The sequence below is a fragment of the Grampus griseus genome (assembly GCF_964374135.1).
Source record: "Grampus griseus genome assembly, chromosome: 8".
In the NCBI taxonomy this organism is placed as follows: domain Eukaryota; kingdom Metazoa; phylum Chordata; class Mammalia; order Artiodactyla; family Delphinidae; genus Grampus; species Grampus griseus.
Window position 1 is genome coordinate 109158502 of NC_139002.1, and position 23092 is coordinate 109181593.

A 23092-nucleotide genomic window follows, 5' to 3' on the forward strand; every position below is an offset into this window, starting at 1 on the left:
CCTGATCCGGAGCAATGGCTGGTGGGCTGGAGGGCGGGACAGGGCTTGGCCCCAAGGAGACTCAGATGAAGCACCTGCCTTCTGGAGGCTTGGGGGCGTCTGGACGACCGGCTCTCACAGCCCAGCCCGGGCTTCCCCTGGCTCTGCACCCCACTCTGGGTCCCCAGAGCCTTCTGGAAGGTTTCTCTCAGCACCTCATCCAATTTCTACACATTGGAGACAAGGCTACGGGGACCCGAGATAGGCAGGGTGGGCCCACCGGCCACAGCAAGGGGAGCCAGAGCCCTGGGCCCCCAGTGGGCAGGACAGAGCCCCTCCCCAGAGTTCCTGGGGGCAGGAAGCCCCCCAAGGCCAGAGCTGCTGGGGCCGCTCCCGCCTCCCCTGTCGGAACTCTGAATTCCTCCTCCTGTCCAGGTCCTCGGATGGGAGAGCGTTTGACGGGCCACACGCGTGCCCGGCCCTCAGCTGACTCTGACCAACTTTCTGTCCAGTGGGGTCAGCAGTAGAGCCACTTCTGCAAAAGGCCCCCGAGCGGCTGCTGGGGCCGCCCCGGCCCAGCTCGTCCTCACGGTGGGAGCTGACAGCCCTTCTCAGGCTGGGGCCCCTCACTCTGCTAGAGTCACACACCACCCCCGCCCCCCGAGGGGCAGGTGCGCGCGTGGGGAAGGCACAGCAGGCAGCACTGAGTCTGGGGAGCCCCGTGTGCACCCGGCCCCGCCGACGGTGGGTGTCTCGCTCCTGGGAGCTGCCGGCCACACCTCCCACGGGCCTGGGGTGCTCTTGGGGGCTGCACCCACAGGTGGGCGCTCCATGGCCCTGCAGTGGCCCCACTCGGCCAGCAGAGGAAGGTGGCTGTCTGCTCAGTGGCCTCGGGCTCTGGCCGGCGCTGTCCCATGAGCGAGCTGAGCCAGAGCGAGGGCGCTGAGGTCAGAGGGATGGGGCAGATCTTATTTCGGGTATCGGCAACCTACCCCTCGGGGTGCCAGGCCCGTGGTGCCGCAGGACAGCCTTGAGCGGGCACTGCTGGACGGGCTGCCGGCCGCCGAGGGCCTGCGACAGGTAATCCACACCCCGGTCCACCTGGCCAGGCCGGGCTAGGGTGGGAGGAGAGGGGGCAAGGCAGGGCAGGGCCGCCCCGAGGGGCTGGAGGGGGCTGGAGACCTGGGGTGGAGGCACGGGACTGGTCTCAACCCCAGGAAGGATTTGAGGGCTCCTGGGGCAGAGCCTCCGCCCGGGGACGGTAGGAGTGGGGTGGGCTTCTCAATTCTGCAAAGCCGAGCTGAGCCAGGGAGCAGTGGGGAGGCCGTGGGGGCCCGGCCCCCCCAAAGATTTGCCTCTAGGTTTCTGCAGGGGTCACCTCAACCACCCTCAGGGTGGTGGGGAAGGGCAGGGGTCCCTCAGTCTTGGTCCTGGCCCGCAGTGTGCACGGTTGAGGGTGGCGAGGCCCAGGGACCCTGAACCTCGAACCTCGCCTGGTAGCCCTGAGCTGACCTGGGTGCCTGCGCCAGTGCCAGCCAAGCTCCCGGTAAGCCCGGCCCACGGGCTCGGGCGCTGCCAGGCCCCAGATAGAAGCCGCTGACACACCACTTCGGGGATGACCCTTTCCCAGCCTGCGCTGCTGCCGCCCACACGCCCTGGGGGCTTCTGCGGGAGTTGTAATAGCTTTGCTCTGCGCGGGGCTGGCACCCAGTGCCTGCAGCAGGGGAGCAGAAGGGTGCCTGGCGGGGCCTCTCAGGCAGTCAGAACGGAGGGCAGAGGGCCAGCACCCGGGCAATGGCTCCCCTGAGCCTCTCCGCCTCTGTGGTGGGCAGGCCCTGACCCCCAGGTTCTGCAAGGCAGGGGCCGGTCGTCACCACCGCAGAGGAGACAGACCCTGGGTCCTTGTCCCCGAGGCGGGGCCGAGTGCCAAGGAGCCCGAGAGGGGCTGAGTGGCTGGCTGCTCTCCTGGCACTGCCCACCCTACCCGCCACTAGCCCCTCAGTGCCGTCCACTCTGGTCCCCTCTGGCCGTCCAGTGGGCCACGTGGCTGCCTCTGCCTGCTGCCCTCGGCTAACGTCCCACCCAGCCAGGTGGACAGGAGGGGCGCGTCCCCTGGGAGAAGCTCCCCAGCTGGCAGAGCACAGCCCTGAGGCACCCTCAGAAGTGGGCCACAGGCAGCAAAGGTGTGACATAGCTGATTTCTAACACCTCCGGGCTGCCCATGTTCACGCTCCCCTTGGGAGGCAGCAGGAGTTTGACCACGAAGACTTTGGAGAACAGGTTCTGAGCAGACCCAGGCCTCGAATGCCGAAGGTCTAGAGGGCAGCTCTTCGAAGGGGCTCCCCTGACTCCGAGGGCAGCAGGGCCTCATGTTAGCCCTGTGCACAGGCCGGGCGTGGGGGTGGGCTCGGGAAGAGAGCCCCACCCTGTCCCCGCCTTCACACGCATGTCCATCCACCCACTGCACCTCCATTTTCACAGGTACATCCTCGCCGTCACTGTCTGTTTCCCTCCCTCCCTCCTTCCCTCCTGCCTTCCCCCCGTCCATCGCCCATCCATCCACCCCCACCAAGTGTCCACCCGCCCACCAGCCATCCACCCACCGTTCCGTGAAGCAGGCGTTGATCTGACTGCCTCTCCATCTCTTCTCCTATCTACTCTCTGCACAACTACTTTTCTGCCCATTGACCTCTCATCCCTTCTGCAGACCCACCCATCCACCTGTTCTTTAACTATCCACCCATCACCCAAGGATTCAACACCTCTCTTTCTATTTATACACCAATCCATCCTTCCACCCATCCCACCATCCACCCACCCATCCATGCCTCCATCCCGTCATCCATCCATCTTTCCATCCATCTATCCAACCACCTGACCATCCACCCATCCAGCCAGCCATCCAATCACCTTCCCATCCATCCTTTCCTCCATCCCTGCATCCAGCCATCCTCCATCATCCACTCATCCGTCCATCCACCAGGTCTTCACTGAGCACCTCCTGGGTGCTGGGAAGGGATGACCCCAAGGTGGGGCTTGTACTCAAAGGGTGCACAGTCTAGGGGCACAGACCAGAAGTGCACGGTGTTTCAGGGGCTGCAGAGTTTATAAGGGGCCAGTCAAGGGCAAGTACCACAGTGGAAGAGGACGACTGAGCCCCCACCCATCACATTCACCCTGACTACCCTCAGAGACCCCAGAGCCTAGCACGCAGAAGGCCACTGGACAGGACAGTGTCCAAAACTGAAGGCCAGAGGCCTGGGCCCTGCCACTGTGCAGGGCGGATGGCCTTTCCAATGCGCCCTGCTCCCGGCCCCTCCCCCGTCCGTGAGCCCCAGAGAGCCAGCACGTGGAGACACCAAAGGGAGTTTACTGCACAAAGTGGAGGGCTGCAAGCGGGGCGGGGCGGGGGGCCCAGTGCTGTTGTGGGTGTTGGTGGCTTTGGACACGGAGGCCCCAGCACGTGGCCTCTCTCTGCACCGGCTGCGCCTTCCCTGGGAGCTCGCAGCTTCTCTGGAGGTGGTCCTTTTGCCAACCAACAGCCAGAGTTCCTTTCCTCCCGGAACTGTGAGGGGCAGAGCTGGGGGTCAGAGGGAAAGGTTGGAGGGTCCAGGAGCAAGAGGTGACGGATGTCGGGGGCGCTCGCGGGCCAGGCAGACCATGAGAAGCAGCTTCTTCGGCGGGGCCAGTGGGGGGCGGGGGGGCGTTCATCTGGCCGGCCTCTCCCCTGGGCACGTGGGTCGGGAGCCAGGAGGTGCCGCCGGCGGTGCTGCAGTCTTGGGAAAGCTGAAACACAGGTCGGGGGAGCATCAGGCTGCAGTCCGAGGAGGGGCCGTGGCTCTGCCTGTCCGAGCCTGCAGCCTCTCTCTGGGGGTCCCTGGCCTGCCCATCCCACCCCGCTCCCCCCAGCCCTGGAGGAGCAGCCTCCCTGCGACAGCCCCCGAGACCCTGTGTCCACCTCCGGCCTGGAAGCCTGCTTCCTGATACCACGCTCTGGTGCCCTGGGCCCTGCCGGGATTCAGGGTGGAGGGACGCTGCCTACTGCCTGTTTGCCAGCTGGCCTGACAGCCCCCAGGCTAACCCTGGGGTCCCGGCCCCCCCTCACTGAGGTGGGCAGCAGCCCAGAGCGAGCCCCAGCAGACCCCTCGGGCCCCTCCCTGAGCAGACGACGCACTCCTGCCTGACAGAGCCGGCCTCATGGCAGCAGCCCCCAGGCCTCCCTCCTCCCCCATGCCGGCGGCCCTGGCTCGGCCCAGCCGCCATTTGTCAACGTCCTCGGGAGCACGTGGCGCCCAGAAACCAGGGCGGGCGGCTTGGCCAGGACCACCCCGCCGGGACGTCTGCGGGAACATCCCGTTTAGCGTAGCTCAGCGAAAACCGCTCCCACCTCCCACCCCGTCTACCTCTGATGATGCAGCCGCAGCCCTCCCGAGCCTCTGGCCGCCACCTCTCCGCTGGCTCGCAGCGGACGCGCCTGTGGTCAGGCCGGCGACAGCAAGGCGGCCCTCACGCTTGCGGGCGGGCACTCTTCCTGCCCTCGCAGGCGGCTGGCCCAGCACGTGCCTCCCGCTTGGCGCCCGCCTGTGCGTCTCCCGGCCCCCACTGTGCACACGGGCGGCACCCGGAGCCAGGTCCCAGCCCTCCTCCGTCACCCACAGAGCACCTCGGGCCTCCGTGGGCTCGTTTCTAAAGCGGAATGATGGTGGGGCCGCCCCATGGGCGTGCAAACGCTCATGCCTGGAGCGCGCGTGGCAGGGGCCACGTGCTGAGGCAGCAGAGCTTCTGACGGTCAGGCTGCAGGCCCTCTGGGCCTGGGTCCTCTGCGTGACTAGGGGCTGTGTGCCCTCCCGCAGGGAGGCGGCCTGTAGGGAGGAGGGTTGGGCCCACGGCTGTCCCTCCCGCCCGCCCTAGGGTGCAGCGATGCTCACCTCGGCTGCCTCCGTGGCCCCTGAGATGGCTGGCCGGCGCCCCCCGGGGCCCCCGGGACCCCCCCCACCGCTGCTGCCCAAGCCCGGGAAGGACAACCTGCGTCTGCAGAAGCTCCTGAGGAAGGCAGCCCGGAAGAGGACGAGCAGGGCCGGGCCGCCTGCCCCGCCCGGGCCTATCCGCACGTCCTTATCCCCCGTGAGCGAGGCCGGCCATGACCAGGAGACCCCGGCCCCGCGGCCCGCGGAGGCACCGCGGGCGGTGGCCACCCTGCCCTGCTCCCCCCACACCCGCGTCATCCGCCACGTGGCGTCCCCCCTGCAGAGGTCCACGTTCTCCATCAGCCTCACCCAGCTCAGGAGCCTGGCTTCACGCTCCAAGCCCACGGGGCCCTGGCTCGCAGCCCCGGTGCCAGAACCCGCCCAGTCCCCCTGCGGCTTTGCCCAGGTCTCAGGCCCCACCGTGAGGGGCACCCACAACAGCCAGGTGCACTTCCGCCGGGCACCGTCCCCTCAGGCCGGGACCCCTGCGCCCTCCCCAGTGGCCCCAGATGGTGGGCCTGGCGACCGGGCCCAGGGCACAGCCATCCGCCCTCCCAGGGCTCAGCCCCTGCTGCCTGTGGTCCGCATCCACTCACTGCCCGCCAGGGCCCAGGCTGCCAGCCCTCGGCACGGCGAGCCCTCTGTGCTCAGGCCGGGCCCCGGCTTCCAGGCCTCAGGGCCCAGAGAGGCCAGCAGCCGGGTGGTGGTGTCCATTGCCCCCACCTACCGCTCACCAGGACCCTCGCCTTACAGGCCGGCCTCTGTGGCCCCCGAAGCCGGGCACCGGGAGGACCCCGCCCCGGCCGGCCCTGCCGCTGAGGCTGAGCAGGTCTCCAGCCCCCGAGAGGCCTCATCCCCTGCCCCATCGTCAGGCACCCACCCGTGCCCTGTCCCCAAAGTCGCGCCCAAGCCCCAGCTCAGCGGCTGGACACGCCTCAAGAAGCAGCTGCTGGAAGAGGCCCCCTTCCCGGGGCCAGAGCCGAGCCCGGGGCACGCGGGGCTGGGAGGGGCAGCCCCCACTGACTCGGCGACCCGGCCGGCCCCCGCCTCACGGTCCTCCAGGATGTGGGACGCAGTGCTGTGCCGCATGTCAGTGGCAGAGTCCCGTGGCGGCCAGGTGGGGCCCCAGGATGGGGTGCGCGCCCCGCCTGGCCTCAGCCGCCTGCCCTTCCTTTGCTGGCCTCGCTTCAACGCCCGGAAACTGCAGGAGGTGGCCGACCAGCCCCCTCCCATGCGCTACCCCATCCCGGCCCTGAGCCCCCAGCCCCAGAACTTCAATCGTTCGGCAGCTGGCTGGAGGCCCCAGTGAATGGCCGGGGGGGACCCCAGGACCGTGGGGGGACAGAAGAGGGGCTGAGGGTCCAGCTGGAAAGCCACAGCCACAAAGGACCGTGGTGGGAGGTGGACGCGGCCGGGAGCAGCTGGGATTAGGGAGGCGGCGGGTTTGGACGGTGTGGAGGGGCAGGGAGGGCTCTGCACTGGGGTGGGGGGTGGGGACTTCTGGGGTGAACTTCTGGGGAGACAGACCGTACACAAGTCTGCTCTGAGGCTGGGGCTGCATGCGTGACCCTGCGGGGCAGGGCCGGCCTGAGTGTGCGCACAGGGCTTGGGGCAGGAGTGCAGGAGGTGGTCACCAGCGAGACCCTGCCTGGGTCCAGGGAAGCTGCAGGCGGGGATCGGGGCCCAGCGGAGCCCCACATGCTCTGGGTGACGAGCCCTGATGATTGACAGGATGAGCAGGATTCTGGGGCCCCGGCCCTTCTGCCGAGAAAGGTTGGGGGGACGAGCTATGCTGTCGTGCAGAGTGGGAGTGGTCGGGGTGACTCAGTCGCAGGCACCGTGGGCTCCGTTAGCTGCATCGGCGGCTTGGCAGCCGCGCCTCCCAAGGACGGAGGCCCGACGGGTGCGGGGAGCCAGGTCCAGGCCCCGAGCGGGAGCTGGCCCCACACCCCTGCCCCTTCACTGTCACCTCTGCTCCCCCCGCCTGGGTGCAGAGCTTGAGGGGGACTCGCTGATGGGAGACAGAGGGCTGGGGTCTCAGCCTAGATGCTGGATGAGGAGGGAGGTCCGAAGTCAGCCTGGCCAAGTGGCGGGGGGGGGGGTGGCCCGGAGGGGGCAGCGATGGGGACCCCCAGTCTGCACTCAGCTGGGGTCTGACTCGGGACAAGCACTGGGGCCCAGACGGGGCAGCCGTGCTACGAGGCAGACACGGAGGTGCTGGGGGGAAGCTCCAGCCGCAGCCCCCGGAGCAGGACTCAGAAGGGAGGAAGCCGTCAGGAGGGGACATGATGGATGTTGTAAACGGATCCCGGGACCCAGGCCGCTAATAAAAGTGTGCGTAACCGTAACCATGGCAGCGGGTCACCTTTCTGACTCCTCACCAGGTGCCGGGGTGGGAGCGGCTCCTCACTGGGGCAGGAGGGCGAGGACGAGGTTCTGGCTCCTTTGAAACCCTCACAGCCCACTGCCCGGTGGGAACCTGAGCTCCCGGGGATCCGTGTCAAGCCCCTCCTGCCACGCTCACCCTGTGGTGGCCGGGCCGGGCTCACCTGCCCGAGGAGCCCGGCTGGGAGATGGGGGCCTCCTCCCAGCAGGGAGCCTGCGCTTCCCTGTGGGCTACAGGAGCAGGGCAGGAACCAGGGGATGGTGGGGTGGGAGGGGGCACGGGTCTGTGGACTGGAGGACCAGCAGAGACGGGCTGTGGCCAGCTCTGAGGCCGGGCATTCAGCCCTCACATGTCACCTCGCAGTCCCTGCCACCGCGCACCCAGAGCGGCGAATTCTGCCCACGACACGTCGCGCTCTGGCCGCCGCCCCCGACTCACCGAAAAGGACGGCCTAGGGCGCCGAGCCCTCGTCCACGAGCACTTTCTCGTACTTCCCGTGTCCAGTGGCCACAAACTTGTACCTCTTGGCAGACGGGGTGCTCTGTCGGGGAAGGAGGTGGAGAGCGAAGGTGAGAGGCGCAGGGGGAGGTGGCGCTGCCTCTTGGAAGCCTCCCCAGGTGCGCTGAGGGCAGCTCCCCTTCCCCTCGCCCGCTGGACCCGCCCTCCCGCATCAGTCACATTCCGACTCTACCTTGAGCATCGGCGAAGCCTTGGGGCCTCCTTTCTGCTCCCAGAGGTTCCTCTTGCTCAGGTCTCCAGCGACAATATCCTGCGGGCAGAAGGCAGCCACGTCACAGGGGCAGAGCCCTGACTTGGGGGCTTGGAGCCCTGGTCACTTCTCCTGCCTGGCCTCGCAGGGCCAAGGCCCCGGGGCCCGCACGCCTGCCTCCTTGGGTGACAGCCCAGGGGAAGAGGCCGGGAAGGGAAGGTGACATGGTCCATCTTCACCTGGCCCAGCAGCCTTCCCACCCAGGCCTCCACAGGAGCCAGCCTGGCGGAGACCCCGTCCCCCATGCACCACAGTGCCCTCTGCCCACACTTCAGCCTGGACAGTCTCACGCTAGCCTTCCAGAGGGAGCCCAGCCGTGCCCCAGGACAGGAGCCTACCTTACAGGTGGGGGACTTGGCGGAGGACTGAGCCTGCACCTCTCCCGTCTCCCAGCGACTCTTGGTGCTCGCCACGGCCATGCTGGGCAGCTCGATGGACGGCTGGCGGGCTAGCTTTGGGGTCCGGCCAGAGGTCTGCAGAGGAGACAGAGCCCAGGACCACTTTACTGGACAGCCACATGGAACACATCAGAGAGGCCTGTGTGAGCCGCTCCGGCACACAGATGACGTCCTCTGTATGGCTGCATTCCCCCAGGACTTCTTATCCAACGCAGGGCTGGAAGAAGGCGCTCTGGAAAAACGTGTCTTCCTCCCCTCGGTGTACTTGTGAAACACCGCCCTTGCTCTGCAGAGCACAGGTGATGGGTGAGATACGAGACAAATGTGGGGCTGTCCTCGTGCTGCCCCTGGCACAGGGTCGGAGGAGCAGGGGTTGAACGGAAGGGTGTTGGTTGGATGGAATGATGGCTGGATGGAGGGGAGCTAATTGGATGAAAGTGGATGGAGGGGTGTTGGTTGGAGGGAGGGGTGTTGGTTGGATGGAAGAGTGTTGACTGGATGGAGGGGTGTTGGTTGGATGGAAGAGTGTTGACTGGATGGAGGGGTGTTGGTTGGATGGAAGAGTGTTAGTTGAATAAAAGGGTGTTAGTTGTTGGATGTGGGGGCGTGTAGGATCAATGGAGGGACCCTGGTTGGATGGAGTGGGTTGGTTGGATGAAGGGGTGTTGGCTGGATGGAAGAGTGCAGGTGAAAGGACAGGAGTTGGTTGGATGGAGAGACACTGGTTGGCTGGAGAAATGGGTGCATGAATGGAGGAGGCCCTGCAGAAGCGGAGGGGCCTGTGCGCACCTCGATGGCCTGCGTGTACTGCTCCAGCCTCTCTTCAATCGTGGAGATGGGCAGGGCTGGCTGGGACTTCTTCATGCTGTTACTGGAGGAGAGGAGAAGGGTCATGGCCCAGGCCCCCTCACTCGGCTTCTAGCCCACCCTGAGCTCCTGCCAGAGCTTTCTCGGGCCCCCAGATCTCCACCTACTGGGTCCCCTCTTCAACCCTCCCTTGGAGATCCCCGAGTCCTGCCTGGGAAGCAACCAGACGTACCTCTTCTGAATGGAGCGGTGCAGGGACTCAGTTCTGTCGCTGAGCTGTGGAGGGCGGGAGGAGACTGAGCCTCCGAAGCCAGAGCAAGGCCCCCAGCCCACCCCTCCCAGCTGCTCCCACCCGCCAGTCCCATTGCCCGGTTTATGCGTTTCACAAGGCTCTGCTGAGAGCCAGCCTGGCAGAGAAGGAGGCCGTGCTCCTGTCCTGGAGCTGCCCTGTGGCTGCCTCTCTGGGACTGTCATTGGTCATGAGTCCGGGACAGAGGACTAGGCTTTGGGGCTTAACCTACTTTGGTGCTGGGGCTCAGGGGAGGCGAGCCCGGGTCCGTCCCCTCCAAGACCAAGGGGCTGGGCGTCCTGCGCTGCTGGCATCTCTGGTGCTGGGAACAGAACGTCTGCCGTTACGGGGTCTGAATGATCGCCCCCTTTGCACCCCTCCTGCCCCACCCAGGACTGGTTGAAGGAAACACCTTCCCCTCCCTGGGCCTCAGGTCCTTTCCCGCCCTGCCATTCTCTGGTTCTGGAGTTCTCGGCAGCAGGAGCTGGCGTTCCATCAGGCAGGGTTACCAACCCCACCGCCCTCTGAGACTGCAGGGGTGCTGGCTCCCTCTGGGCCCATCCCACGAAGCCCGCAGAGCATGCAGGTAGCAGAGACAGATGCAGCCCGGGGGCCGGGGTGTGCCCAGACCCTTTGGGAAGCCACCGGCACCTGCTCATCCTCTGCCTCCTCGGTCTCTGCCAGCCCTGGGCTTCCCTGGACGGCTCCCTCGGGGCCGTTGGGCTCTGTGTCCTCTGTTCCCGGCCCCTCCTGGGGCTCTGAGTCGGGGCTCAGACGCAGCTCCTCCAGACAGACCCCGGCTGGGGTCAGCTCGTCGCCACCCTGGCTCCCAAAGGCGTGCTGGCGGGGCCTGTGGCGGGGAGGGGGAGGCAATCCAACAGGTCGAAGGTCACTTGATCACTTCGAGTCCCTTCCCGTTTCCAAGCCTCAGTTTCCCCATCTGTAAGATGGGCAGTCAGACCAGTTAAGCGCCCAGGAATCTCAAGACCCCGGCCTCTTTGGGGAGGTGAGCCCAAGGCCTCAGAGCCTGCCCTCTGTCGCCAGGGCCATGCGACCAGTGCCCACTGAGGCTAGGCCCGGGCTCCAGGCCCTCAGGACCAGCCCTGGCCCGTGTCTCGCCTGTTGGTGTCCCTGCTGGCTGGCCTCCTGGGGCCGGGGCCGCCTGGGCCCCCTGCTCCCGGCCTGCTCCGGGTTGGGGCGAGCGGGCCTGGGCGGCAGGTGGGAGCTAGGTGGGGTCTGAGGCTTGTCTGGGGGCTGGTCAACTGAGGGACAAGGCAAGGGCTGGGGTCACAGAGAGGGCCGCAGCCGCGAGGAGCAGGGCAGACCAGGCTGGCTGTGCGGGGCAGGGGAGGCCAGCCGCTGGCAGCCTGCGCGACTCTGCATTGGAGCGGGACTGACCCTGGAGAAGAAGATGGGAAATTCTCGCATTTTCCATGATTTCAGGCCCCTCGGTGTTCGTGCCAGCCAAGACGCAGACCACCGCCCAAGGTGGGCCGGGGTCCGAGCCAGCGGCAGGCTCACAGAGGGCCCGTTCAGCTGGGCTACAGGAGGCCAGGCAGGTGCGGGGGGCAGGGAGGCCTGGCGAGAGCAGGAGGGTCCACAGAAGAGCTAGAGTGCCCCCTGCTGTTGGGCGGCCAGTTGGGGACAAAGGGAACAGGATCGGCAGGGCTGCAGCCATCCCAGCGCCAGTGGACGGGCCACCCTGCTGCCCCCGCCCCCCGCCCCCAGCTCAGAAACGCAGAGTGTGCTCTGACCCCCAGAGACAAATGGGGGAAACTGAGGCCTGGAGGGCGGCCGTGGGCAGAGGGCCACGCCAGGAGCAGGGCCCCGGCCAGGCAGCTGGCTCTGAGCGCGGATGGGAAGGGGTGGTGGAGTGACAGGAGGGGTCTTAGCGAGAGCTCGGGGCTGCTTCAGGGGCCTTGGAGGGGACGGGAGGTGGCCAAGAGGGGCTCCGGCGACCCTCGAGGCCACAGGGCCCCAAGCCTGGAGCTCCCGAGCGGAGCTGGGCCCCTGACCCCGGCCTGTGGGGTGCTGAGAGCGGCTCAGACCCCCGGGGTGGGGGCGGGTGAGGCCCCAGAGCAGACCCCAGCCCAGGGCCCCTCCCCCTGCCTGCCCTGGTTCAGAGCGCCTGCACATCTGGAAAGCTTGTCCCCCCAGGCCGACTGGCGGCCGCACATCTGGAAATACCTGCTCCCCTCCGTGGGAATGGAGCTCGCTGCCCCGGGGGAGGAAGGGGCGGCGGCGGGGGCGCAGGGCCTCCCTGACGTCAGTGGGCTGCAGATGTGCTGATGGAGTAACCGCCCGGCGGCCGCAGCTGGTCTGGACGGGCCGGGGCCCTGGGGAGCCCAGCAACGAGATTCCTCCCGTCCCACCCGCGGCACCAGCACCCCCACCGCCGCCCTCCTGTCTCGTTCTCTTCCTCCTTCCCCCCCTACGGCCACGGGGGCATTTTGGGGGGCCACTGGGGTGGCGGGAGCGGAGGGAGTCGCTCGGACACACGTTGGGGGCTTGGACAGAGCACCCCTCCTCCACGCTCTGACCCCCACTTGCCTGTCCTCTTCCTGCCCCCCCTCCGGACTCTCGCCCTGAGGGGGGGCCCCACCGTCCACGGTCTCCCCAGCCCCGCGGTGCTGCCGCCGCTCCTCCGGCTTCTGGGACCAGTCGCCGAAACCCTCGTCCTCGTCCAGTTCAGGGCCCTCCGAGGGCTTCGGGCTGAGGCTGGAAGAGCAGGCACGTTCTCAGGGCTGGGCCAGATGCGGGGCAGGGGGCCGACCCCCCACCCCCACCCCGTCCACAGCGCCTCCCTCTCTCACACCCTGGGCTCCAAGTGCGGGAGACCCCATCTGCCCCAGGGGCAGCACCCCACGGCCGGGCCGAGGCCCCCCCATTGTCAGAGAATCCCTGAGGGCAGGACTGTGCCTCCCCCACAGACTGCAGCTACCTGAGGCCAAGACTGGGCCACGCCCTATTAAGCCAGGGCTCCCCAAGAACAGGGCCACGTCTCCCCGCTCAGCCTGGGGCTCCCCGAATGCTGGGCTGTGTCTCCCCCGCTACCTACGGCCCCCGCGGGTGGGTGCCGAGTTTCCCTCTGCTGTCCCGCCTGAGCCCTGCACCCTGTCCCCCACGGCGGGCCTGTGCTCCGGTGGTCCCTGCCTGCCCCCAGTCCCTGCCTGCTAGGCTGGGGACCTGGCCCGAGGGGCCTTGACCGCTACAGCACCCCACTCCACCCAGAGCTGCTGACTCGGAGAAAATGGAACAAAACAGGGCCTGGGGGAGGGGGAGCGTTATTGCAAAAACAGCCCAGCCCAGCTACAGAGGCCTCCCGGGCCCCGCGAGGGAACAAGCCGGCCCTCGGCCCGCCAAGTTGGATGTGGCCTCAGTGAGTCACAGACGGCAAGGACTAGGGCAAGGGGCTCGGGGGCCAGGGCCCCACAGCTGCGCTCGGAGTCGGTCCAAGCAAGGGGGACCACGCAGGGTGACCAGGGCCGGAGTCGGGACCCCGGGAGGCTGGCCGGTAGGGGGCGGCTCGACACGTCTCCGGCCAGGTGTCCGGCAAACTCCGCTGGCACCTGGGGCTGTGACGACCGACACCCTAAGGGCACCCCCACCCCCGGCCCGGGTTCCAGGGCTGGGCCCCTCCCTCCTTGTCTCAGCTGCTCTGGGGCCTCCAGCCCAGGGCCTGACCCCGCGGCAGCCCTCTGCCCAGGGGCGCAGGACAAGTGAGCTGGCAGTGTCGGCTTACAGCTTCTCCTGCTCTAGCTGCTCCAGGGACTGGCCTCCTTCGCCCTCATCCTGGGCCCGAAGCTGCCAGGCCCTCTCCTGCTCGCACTGCCCCCGGGCGGCACCCTCCTCTCCTTCCACGCTCCACTGAGTGGCGAGCCTGAGGGACACGGAGAAAGAGTCAACACCGGGGCCCGTACCCCACTTCCCCCGTCCGAGCAGGCCCCAGCAAGGCCTCTCTAGGCCTCAGTTTCCCCATCTTTAGAACAGAGATCTTGAAGGGTGGTCGGGAAGGGGTGCTCGGGTTGGGGGAGGTCCCAGGGTGCTGTTGGTCTCTGGGCGCCCACGTGCCTCCCGGTGATGTGGGGGCCCCTGGGTCAGACAGGCCTGGGGAAACCCCAAGGATGGGACCAGACCCTCCATCCCCTTCCAGCAGGCTGGATCCCTGGACCTCATGGGAGCCAGGACACTGGCTAGTGTAGCTTTGGCCCCAGGCAGGGCCCGGAGGCTACAGGAAGAGCCGGCTGAGGTGCGGAGAGCTGGCTGTGGCCGCTGGACAGCTGGGGTCACTCGTTTGTTCTACCTGAGTCAAGCGGCTGTAGCCTCGGCCACTTGGGCGCTGGTGGCCTGGGCTGAGGTCAGGCCCAGGCGGCCCAGCTAGGCAGCCACGCCCCTAACGTGACCATCCCAGCAGGGGCGATCCTTCCTGCCCCACAGGAGCACCGTGCTGTGGGAGACGGCGGCCCTGCTGGAGGACCCGAAAAGGGCTCTCAGCTCACCCAACACCGCCCCCGCCCCCGGCCCCCGTGCAGCGTCTCTCCGGGCTGTGCTGTCAATGGGGAAACAGGCCCACGCAGAGGCAGGCGCAGGGGACCTCACTCCCACACTTCCTGGGGTTCCTCCCTCGGGTCCACACAAGGTCGGCCTGAGACTGGGGGTCCGGGGCCAGACGACCCTAGCCCCGGCCCAGCAGATCTCAGGCTGTTGGCACCTGGTGGGCACCGCAGGCCTCGGCCAGCTGGCACGGCCTGCCACCCCACTCCCCCAGAGCCCGGGAGCGGGGTCCTGGGTCTCCGTTCCACAGCGCTCACTGCCCCGAGCTGGGGTCTCAGCCCCTTCCTGCCGTGTCCCCCGCCTGACCCCGCAGCCCGCTCCTTCAGGGCCCCCGTCCCCTGGCCAGGGTGGGCCGGCTCTGTGGTCTCGGCAGCCGTGCCAGCACATGATCTAATCTCTCCTAGGTCTCCTCGGAGCCTCCCAGACAAAAGCCAGGCCCCTCCATAGCCCCAGCTCGAGGCCCACTCCCCCCGCGGCAGCCACACGGGACCCCAGCCACGCAAACCGAACCGCCTGCTCAGCCCTCGGCACCCCCAGTCCGCCCCCCGCCCCGTGCCGCTCCTCAGAAGCGACTTTGACTCCCACCCCCTCCCCACCCGGGCCCCAGGGAGCCACTTAATCCCCCACACCTGGCTCCCATCAGCGTCCTGCTCCAGGCCCTCGGCTGGGGGCTGGGGGCCACGTCCTGTCTGGGGAGGAAGAGGCTGGGGTGATCTCGGGGATGTTGGGGACCTAGGGTCCAGGGCTCCTCCCCACATGAGCACCAACAGCCCCTCCAGACGGAGGGCAGAAGCCTAGCAGGGCAGTGGGGGGACAGAAGGTGCCCACAGCCTCTCCTGGGGGCGCCCGGGGGGATTCCTCCAAGGGGTGAGACCAGCACTGCACCCCTTTCACTGCCATGTCCAAGCTGCACACGCCGATGGCTGTGTTGGGCATTTGGGATTTTTTTAGCCAACATGTGGGGGTGTGTACACGGGCCCCAGTGGGATGTGTGGTGGGCCAGGTGGGGCCTCTCTCAGGACGATAGCTCCTGCCCCCCAGGCCCCTCCCCCAAGCCCCGGGGACCCTTCCCTGGCACAGCTGAGTGCAGAGGCCACACGGCCTGGTCAGCCCACTGGTAGGGCGATGTGTCCCGGCCAGCAAAGCCCCACGCAGGCCTGCACTCAACCGCGCAATGCACAGTGGGCCTGGCACACACACACACACGCACACACACACACCAACACACACACACACGCACACGTGGCAGGAATGCACACGTGTACGTACGCACTTTCTCCTGAGCCCCACTCAGGCCCACGTGGGCGCACACACCCACACTCCACGCACGGGTCCCAATGCCCCCCACCAGGCACACTTGTGCACACACGTGTGCACACGGACGTCCATGTGCTGACAGAGTCGGGCAGGGGAGCAAGGTGAGGGCAAGGTGGCAGCCCAGGCCCCGGGCCGTCCAGGGGGCCCCAGCACTGTTTAGTGTTTTCCTGCTGTCGTCCTGACAACGCGCCTGGCCAGAGGCCAAGGCATGTTTTCTGAGAACATTGCTCCTGAGGAGCTGGCCCCTCCGAGGGCCACCCCTGCTCCCCGCCGTCTGCATGTGACCCCCGAGCCCTCGGGGCAGGGAGCTCAGGGGGGCCGGAGCAGGGTAGCAGGGTAGGGGTCTCGCCACAGCCCCACACTGGGAGAGGCTGCGCTGGCCCCCAGCCCCTGACCCGGCGGCCCAAGGACGGAGCCGGCTCAGCCCCTTTCCTCTGGGCCTCCTCCCTTCCCGCCCGCCTGCCCCAGGATGTGAGTAATGCGGCCCCTCCTGGCCCCTCCCATGACCTCACCCCCTCACTGTTCCACAGCTGGGTTTCGTTCTGGGAACTGAGAGGGGGGCGGCTCTCCTGGGGTGGGGTGGGGGCCTCTGGCCTGGGAAAGGCGCCCCCGGCCGGCGGCCCAGACCCCTTGGCACGCTCGGCGGAGCTGTCAGGATGCTGGCGTCGGCTGGCCGGCCCGCCCGTGGCCCTGGCTCAGCCCGTGCGCAGCTGCGAGGGATTTGGTGTTCCTGCACAAATGCAATTATCTCTTTCCTGCGTCTGCTCTGGCTCCGGGCGCGCCCAGGGTTCAGCCCCAGGGGCTGCTGAATGGGCTCTGCAGCCCCCCACCCCGTCACGCTCCAGCGTGGCGCCTCGCCCCACCAGGTACACGAGTGCGCACAGACCCCAACGGGCCGGCTATGGCCCCCCGTCCTCAGTTGGGCTCCCCAAGCTCAGGGGCTAGCCCTGCTGAACGCGTCTACCGCCTACTGGGCCCCTCCTCTCCTTCCTCCGCAGCCCCCCAGTCTCCACCAAGGCTTCGATGGTGCCAGTCCTGGGCCCGGTCTGGCCCTCCCCGCGGTCCCAACCTCCTTCCTCCCCTGCCCTGTGGCGGTTCCAGAGGGGGCATCAGGCTTCGGTCCCGTCTCGACTCTGCCCCCTGCAGGCAGCTCACGGCCACCCCACCTGCTTCTCGACGCTGAAAGCTTTTCAGCCTTCTGGAAAGAGCTTCGGGGCTCAGCTGGGGGGCCGGAGCCCAAGGGAGGACCGGCCTGCGGGCCAGGCCAGAAGTGGGGAACTTCCCCTTGAGACCTGCAGGGCACCCTCCTGGCCATTGTCCCCTGGATACCACGGGCAGGAGCTGGCTGGGAGGCCTGGGGAGCTGGGCTGGTCACCCAGCCGGAGCAGGGGGCCCCTGTCTCCTTGTGACCATCAAGGTGTCCAGTCCCCTCCCGTGCCCCCGCCCTGGGGTCTTGTACGCCAAGGTGGACATCTGCAGAGCAACCGGCGCCTCAAGTGACCACAGAGCCCACGCATGAAGGGACGGGGTGTGGGGGGACCCGAGCCCCAGAGAGGCCACCCAGCCTGGCTGCCGGGGCTGGGGGACAGCACGCACCCCCCACCACCTCAGCTTAGAGCAGCCCCCGAGCGCAGAGACTGGGCCCCGCCGGGAGCTCAGGAGAGGGCAGTGGTGCCTGGGCAGCACCCGCACCCCACAACTCAAGGGGTGCCCCTCACTGGTGGGCAGCGTGGGTCCCGCCCAGGCAGCCCGGGGGAGGGTCTACGGCGGGCACCGGGATGCTGGCTGTCACTCATCTGTGCAGTGAGGCAGCTGTGAGGGGTGAGCCAGGCACAGAGATGGCCCCGAGCAAGCAGGTGGGCAGCGGGCGGGGTGGCAGAGGGTGTGGGCACGGGAGCCGCGGCTGCTGGGAACCTGGCCACCGCCCCCCTGCCCTCCCGACTGCCCTGGCACTGGTCCAGCCCCCCTCCCGGCCCACCCCCCTTCAGCAGTGCCTTCCTGGGCGTGTCTGTACCCCACTGGGTGTCTTATGCCAGGGAGACACCCCACAGGGCAAGCCCCACCCCACTGTCCAGGGAAGCTCAGGAATCAAACTTGAACTTGAGTCTGAAAGATGAGCCTCAGAGGCTGAGGGCAAGAGCAGAGGCAGGGCCAGCGGGCGGGAGAGCTCCCAGTGGTGCCCCGCCTCCCCCGTGGGGTGTCCCCGGGCGAGCCCATGCCAGCACAGGTGCCGTCAGATCAGCATTTGGGAGGGAGGCCCAGCTGGGACGTGGAGAAGGGGGAGATGCCGGCTGGGGGCGGGGGGCAGTTAGGGGGGGAAGCTGCAGCCTGGGTGCTGCAGGGGCAAAGGGACAGGAGGGGAGAGGTGGGCACCTGGGAGGGGTCCGCCTTGTGGGGGGGCGGTCACTGAGTTGAGCTTGGACGTGCGGGGTGCGTGGAGACCTCGGGGAGATAGTCAGTAGGAAGGAACGGCAGGTGGGGAGGGGCCCGGCTCACCTGGGGATGAATAACCTCTAAGGGAGCCATGGGGACCCCGAGAGGGAAAGGCTGGGGGGCACCAAGCCCCTAGGGGCTCTAGGCCAGAAGTTCCCTCTGGTTTCCCTTGCTCCGGCCCCTCCCCGCCCTGCAGGGCACCCCCAGGGCCTGCTGTCCAGGGGGGCGGTCACAGGGTCAGCCTCCACTGGGGGCCTCGGGGTCCCCCTCTGCTGGGGGTGTGGGAGTGCCAGCTCTTCCAGAGTCCTGTGGGGCAGGACTCAGGGGCAGAGAAGGACCCGGGAAGATGGGGTGCAGAGGCTAAGCTGTGGGTCTGGGGGAGACCAAAGTTTCCGAGCAGGGGGGAGGGTGATTGGAGGGGACCTGAGGTGGGGAGCCCGTTGCCATCCTCGGGGTGACCCGATGAGGCCCGCAGGGACGGGGCGTGGAGGGGCAGGAGGGATGGCTGTCAGTCACCCCGGCAGGAGGGGGGGCCCAGGCTGCCCGGGGAGGGGCCGCTGCTGGGCCTGGGAAGCAGTCCAGGCGCTCCAGGGAGGAGAGGCCGGGCGAGCCAGGCTGTGGCTCTGTACTGTCTCCCTGACCCTCCTCTGCAGGGGGAGACCTCAGGCCCAGCCTCAAGCTCCCCAGCCGTTAAAAGGGGTGCTGACCCACTGGGCAGGGAGTAAAACTGAGACCACCCCCCGAGGCGGGCCCAGCTCCCGCTTCCCCACGGCTGGCACTGCCGGCAGACCTGTGTCCCCAAGAAGGAGGCTGCAGTCCCAGCAGGGGAGGCCCGGCCCGCACCCCGCCCCATGTCCCTCTTGGCCACGTGAGCAGGTCACGTGCGGGAAGCCTCCCTGGATGAGGGGACATCTACCTGCAAAGCTGGCTTTCCCCACAACCGCAGAGAGGACGGCACCCCGAAGGGCGTGGGCCAGGGCGGCTGTGTCTCCAGGGCACCGGGCGGAGCTCGGGGGAGGTGGCACCGCCACGGCCTCTGGGAGCCGGAAGCTAGCAGGAGAGAGGCCAGCCCTACAGGGGCTCACGCGCCCCGAGGCTACAGCACCCTAGGGCGGCCCAGAGATGAAGGGCAGAGCGTCCTGCCCCCCCAGGGCCGCAGCTGCTCCCCAGCCCCGAGGGAGGGGAGGGCTCTGGGACCTGGGCCGGTAGCCCTGGGGCAGCGGCCAGAGCAGCCTGTGGGTGGGGCCTGTTCATCAGCAGTGCGTCAGCCCAGACCCCACCCCGCCGCCGGCACTGCCTCCCGCCCCTAGGGGGCACCGCCCCGTCTCACAGCAGACGGGCCGAATCTGCGCATCACAGTGTGGCCTCCGTGCCCAACACCCCTTCGTCTTCTCCCAGTGGGGCAATTCTTGGGGGGCGTCTCATTCGGGGGAACCCCAACTGCCCTGCCCAGAGCCCCCAAAGGCGACGACCCCCTCCTGCACGACTTTCCAGCCAGCCCCGGGGCAAACTGGGGAGGCTGCCTCTGCCTCGGCCCTCCAGCCACCAGGGACCCTCGGGCCAAGCCCCCGTCCCCGTCTCCTCTGGGCCTTCACCCCACTGGCCCCTGGGGGCCACGTCTGCCGGCTCCAGACCCCACTCAGCTGGGGCAGTTCCACCGCCCGGTTCTCGGCCGGCTGGCACCCCACCTTAGAGCTGACAAGAAAGCGGGAGATGATGCTGCAGGGCCTGAGGTCTCCCCTGGTAAGGGGAGACGGGGGACCACAGCCCCCCACCGTCACCGCCCCAGCCTCCCTCCCTGGGCCGGGCTACCCCGGACGACACCCCGACACCCGACACCTGCTCCACAGCCTCCCAGCCAGCGCAGACAGCTCCCCTCAGCCTGCCTGGGATGACCTGTGTTCTCGCGTTCCTCCATCCCCAGGGCCTCTGTCTCCCCATGCCCTTCCCTCTCCCCACCCCCGTTCCCTCCCCCTCCCTTTCTTTGCCAGCACTTTGCTTTGCCAGGTGCTAGGGACCCAGAGATGGGTGCCATTTCCTCTGCCCTTACAGATCTTAGAGGCCGCCAGGAAAACCAGTGCTGACCCCACACTGTGGCTCAAGGGCCCCAGAAGAGGACCCCTATAGCAAGCTTTATTTTGGGGGCAGTCACTGGCAAGAGGCCCTCTCAGGTGAGGGGGCCCCTGTGCCTGCATCCAGCCTGGAGGGACAAGGGGCCACAGTGGGAGGAGGCCCTGGGAGAGAGGAAGGTGGCCGCTAGAAGACACGACGAGGGGCATCGCGGCCAAGGGAGGCGGGCATGGACGGGGCACAGCACACAGAGCCGGGACCCCCACCACAGCCCCGCCTCTCTCTTCCCATCCTCCCCCGGGGTCCAGAAGTGAAGCCCACCCTCTACTGTGTGACCCACAGTCCCGGTACCTCCCAGACCGGTGTGCCCGTCTCCTGCCTCCCCACCTGCAGGACAGGGTGGTGTGGGAGGGGCCTCTGTTCCCATGGACTCCGGCTCTACATCCTGCCGCAGACCTGCCCGGTCCCAGACCTGTGCCAGCCCCGTTCCCCGGTGCGGCCCACTCGCTGCACGCCCCATGCAAGACCCCACCCTGCCCTCTGGCTGGGCCCCCATCCCTGCTTCAGTCGCTGCTGCCCACTGTGCAGTGCCGGACGCCTGGGTTCTTGCTGCCTCCTCCCCAGACCTGGGACGCAGCGGCCGCCTCGGGACCCACGCGGCCCCCGGGGGACCAGGCTCTGATGCTGGTGGGGGCGACAGCAGGGCAGGCCTGCCCGTCACACCACTGGCCCCAAAGTCGTCCAGGCTGGTCGGGTGGACCCCCAGCACCCCCCCCCACAAACAGCCAGATGGGAAAGATGCCCAGCCGGAGTTCACTGCCACCCAGGCGCCCACGCACTGGCAAACGGCCCTGCCTAAGGAGTCTGTGACCCTCCTCGTGGGGCTTTACCCCCTCTCGCAGCTCAGCCCTACAGAGCCCCACGCCTTGGGCCCCGAAGACCCCGCCGAGCCTGGAAAGTGGGCACGCGGCCCCTGAGCCCCTCTACCTCAGGCTTCCCCCGGGTCGTCAAGGCTCGGTCCCCAGCGTGGGGTCCACAGCAGAGCTGAATGTCCCGCTGCCCAGCCTGTCGCCTCCCTCTGCCTGGATGGCCTACCTCTTGTGATGGGCTCCATGGTCGGCCTCCTGGCATTGGCTCTTCTGCATCTCTGCCCCCATTTGCTCAGACCAGCCTGCCCCTCTGGGCTGGGGGTGGCCGGCATGCCTGTGGCCGGCGCTGGCCCTGCGCTTGCCGCTCCCCCCTCTGCCCTGTGCCCCACGCACACGGGTCTTTCCTTTCCCCTCCGAGTCACTGACCACAGCGCCGCGGGGGCCTGGGCCAAATGCCGCGGCAGCCCAGGAGACCTCCCTAGGCACCCCCGCCCCATCCTCACACCAGTGAGTCGCCCTGCCCACCCCTACGCCTACACACTGCATCACCCGGGCCGACCTCCGGGGGATGGGACCCGGGGGCTGACCGCACAGCACCAGCTCCAGCCGCATCCCCGGGCCCGGCGCAGTCTCCTCCTGGCGCCGGACGGCCCTCCAGGAGAGCCGGACGCTGCCGAGCCCAGCTGGGACTGCCTGGCACAGCCCTCAGAGCGCTCACGGGGCCAGGCCCTGGCACGCTCCAGGACACGCGACCGGTGGCTGGCACTGGCTGGAGCCTCTGCCACCCCCTCCCCCTCCTCCTGTGCGGAGCCCCGGGTCCACCTCCCACTCCCCAAGGCCCCGCACGTGGCTCTCCCCGCGGTCGGCACCAAAGGGGTTCTCTTCCTCCGCCGAGTCCCGGGGTCTGCAGGTCGTCCAAACCTGTCTGCCCACCTGGGCAGGAGGTGCAGCCTGGCATCTGACCACCTGTCCGTCTGCTCCTGGCTCCGCCCTCCCCGAGATCCCTGGGTCCCCACGTGCACGGAGCAGCGGGACCCTCTCCCTGATGCCTCCACACCATTTGTGCCACCGGAGCCCCCAACACGCAGCCCCCAGCCCTTCCTTCAAGGTGCTCCTTCATCCCTGACCCCTTGGGAGTGATCATTCTGGGGGTGCAGGGGCTTTGCCATTGGACCGGCCCTAATTCACTCTGTCATGCCACCCCTGGCTGTGTGTCTTGTGATTCTGCAGACCCTGTTGCCTGTCCCCCAGGGCGGGGCCAACACCCCGGCCTCCCCGCCCGCACAGGTGGGGGCGTGGGCTCAGCCTCAGCGGCTCTGTGGGGCGCCACGCTTCTGGATGTCCCACCAGACCCCGGTCCTCTGTCCCCAAAGTCTTGGCCAAGAGCTAGGGGCTCGGCCGGAACGACCCCATTAAAGGGACAAAGTGACCCTCCACGGGCAAGGAAACTGAGGCTCAGAGATGCAGCGTCTCACTGGGGGACCCCACCCCAAGGAGGCACAGGCAGGGTCCCAACCCCGCAGCCCCTGGGTCACCATCCAGGAGGGCCCAGCCCAGGAATGGGGTGCCGCCTCTGGGCCCCCCTGCCTCCTCCCCTCTCCTCACTGGGTTTTCCTCTCCTTCTCTTCCCTTTTCTCCCCGCCTTCCCTTCTCTCACCTGCCTGCCCTCACCCACCTTCCCGGGAGGGTCACCGCAGGCGGTGGTCACTGCTGCCCTCCCCATCCCCCCGTACTGGGTGCCCACTCCACCCGGCCCCCGGGGGCCCCTTCCTTCATCCCAGGACCCCTCGAGCATCCCCATCTCCTGCCTCGTCCAGCCCCTCCTTTGCTGCCTCTCCCTCCTTTTGACCACTGTCCTGTCCCCTGCCCTCATCCCGTCCTGTCCCCACACGTCCCCTTTCTGTCTTCACAGGGGCCCCGCTGCCCCTTGCCCTCTCCACTCTGTCTTCCCCCCACTTCTTCCACCCACCACCGGGAAGGACACATCCCGGCGGGAGAGCCTCAGGGTCCACAGGGCACACCCCAGCCGCAGCCTCACCTCCACAAGCCTCAGGACCTCCCCGCCCGTCATGGGCAGCAGCCGTCCCTCATGTGCCCGGCACCCTCGCCTCCTGGGGTGGGCCGGGGTCTGGTGCCACCCAGCGCCCACCTGCAGTGGGTCAGCCCCTGGCCACCCACCTGTGCTGAGCCGCTCCTGGGGCCCACACCCTGTCCAGCTGTCCCTCAGGGCCCAGGAGCCGTGGGGCGCCGTCTC

General features: G+C 68.2%; 2 protein-coding genes across 5 annotated transcripts in view; one reads left to right on the top strand and one right to left on the bottom strand.

Moving 5' to 3' along the window:
• Positions 1–1007: 1007 nt before the first annotated feature.
• Positions 1008–6255, top strand: PRR33 (proline rich 33; the record flags this gene model as incomplete). Its single annotated transcript, XM_082660142.1, has 2 exons — positions 1008–1059; positions 4891–6255. The coding sequence occupies exon 2, from the start codon at positions 4900–4902 to the stop codon at positions 6253–6255; it is 1356 nt and encodes a 451-aa protein (XP_082516268.1). The 5' UTR covers positions 1008–1059; positions 4891–4899.
• The window catches only part of LSP1 (lymphocyte specific protein 1), a 36002-nt gene continuing 16239 nt past the window's right edge, over positions 3330–23092 (bottom strand). For 2 of the 4 annotated variants that reach the window (XM_082659790.1, XM_082659791.1), the window contains exons 2-11: positions 13338–13475; positions 12146–12313; positions 10247–10445; positions 9828–9917; positions 9539–9582; positions 9289–9370; positions 8440–8574; positions 8024–8101; positions 7771–7873; positions 3330–3765 (exon numbers count right to left, since the gene is read on the bottom strand). In XM_082659790.1, coding sequence (XP_082515916.1) covers positions 7784–7873; positions 8024–8101; positions 8440–8574; positions 9289–9370; positions 9539–9582; positions 9828–9917; positions 10247–10445; positions 12146–12313; positions 13338–13475 — 1024 coding nt within the window. In that variant the 3' untranslated portion in view covers positions 3330–3765; positions 7771–7783. Of the gene's footprint in view, positions 3766–7770; positions 7874–8023; positions 8102–8439; positions 8575–9288; positions 9371–9538; positions 9583–9827; positions 9918–10246; positions 10446–12145; positions 12314–13337; positions 13476–21064; positions 21373–21397; positions 21518–23092 lie in introns of those variants that run through there. The other 2 variants (XM_082659792.1, XM_082659789.1) reach the window with 2 other exon arrangements.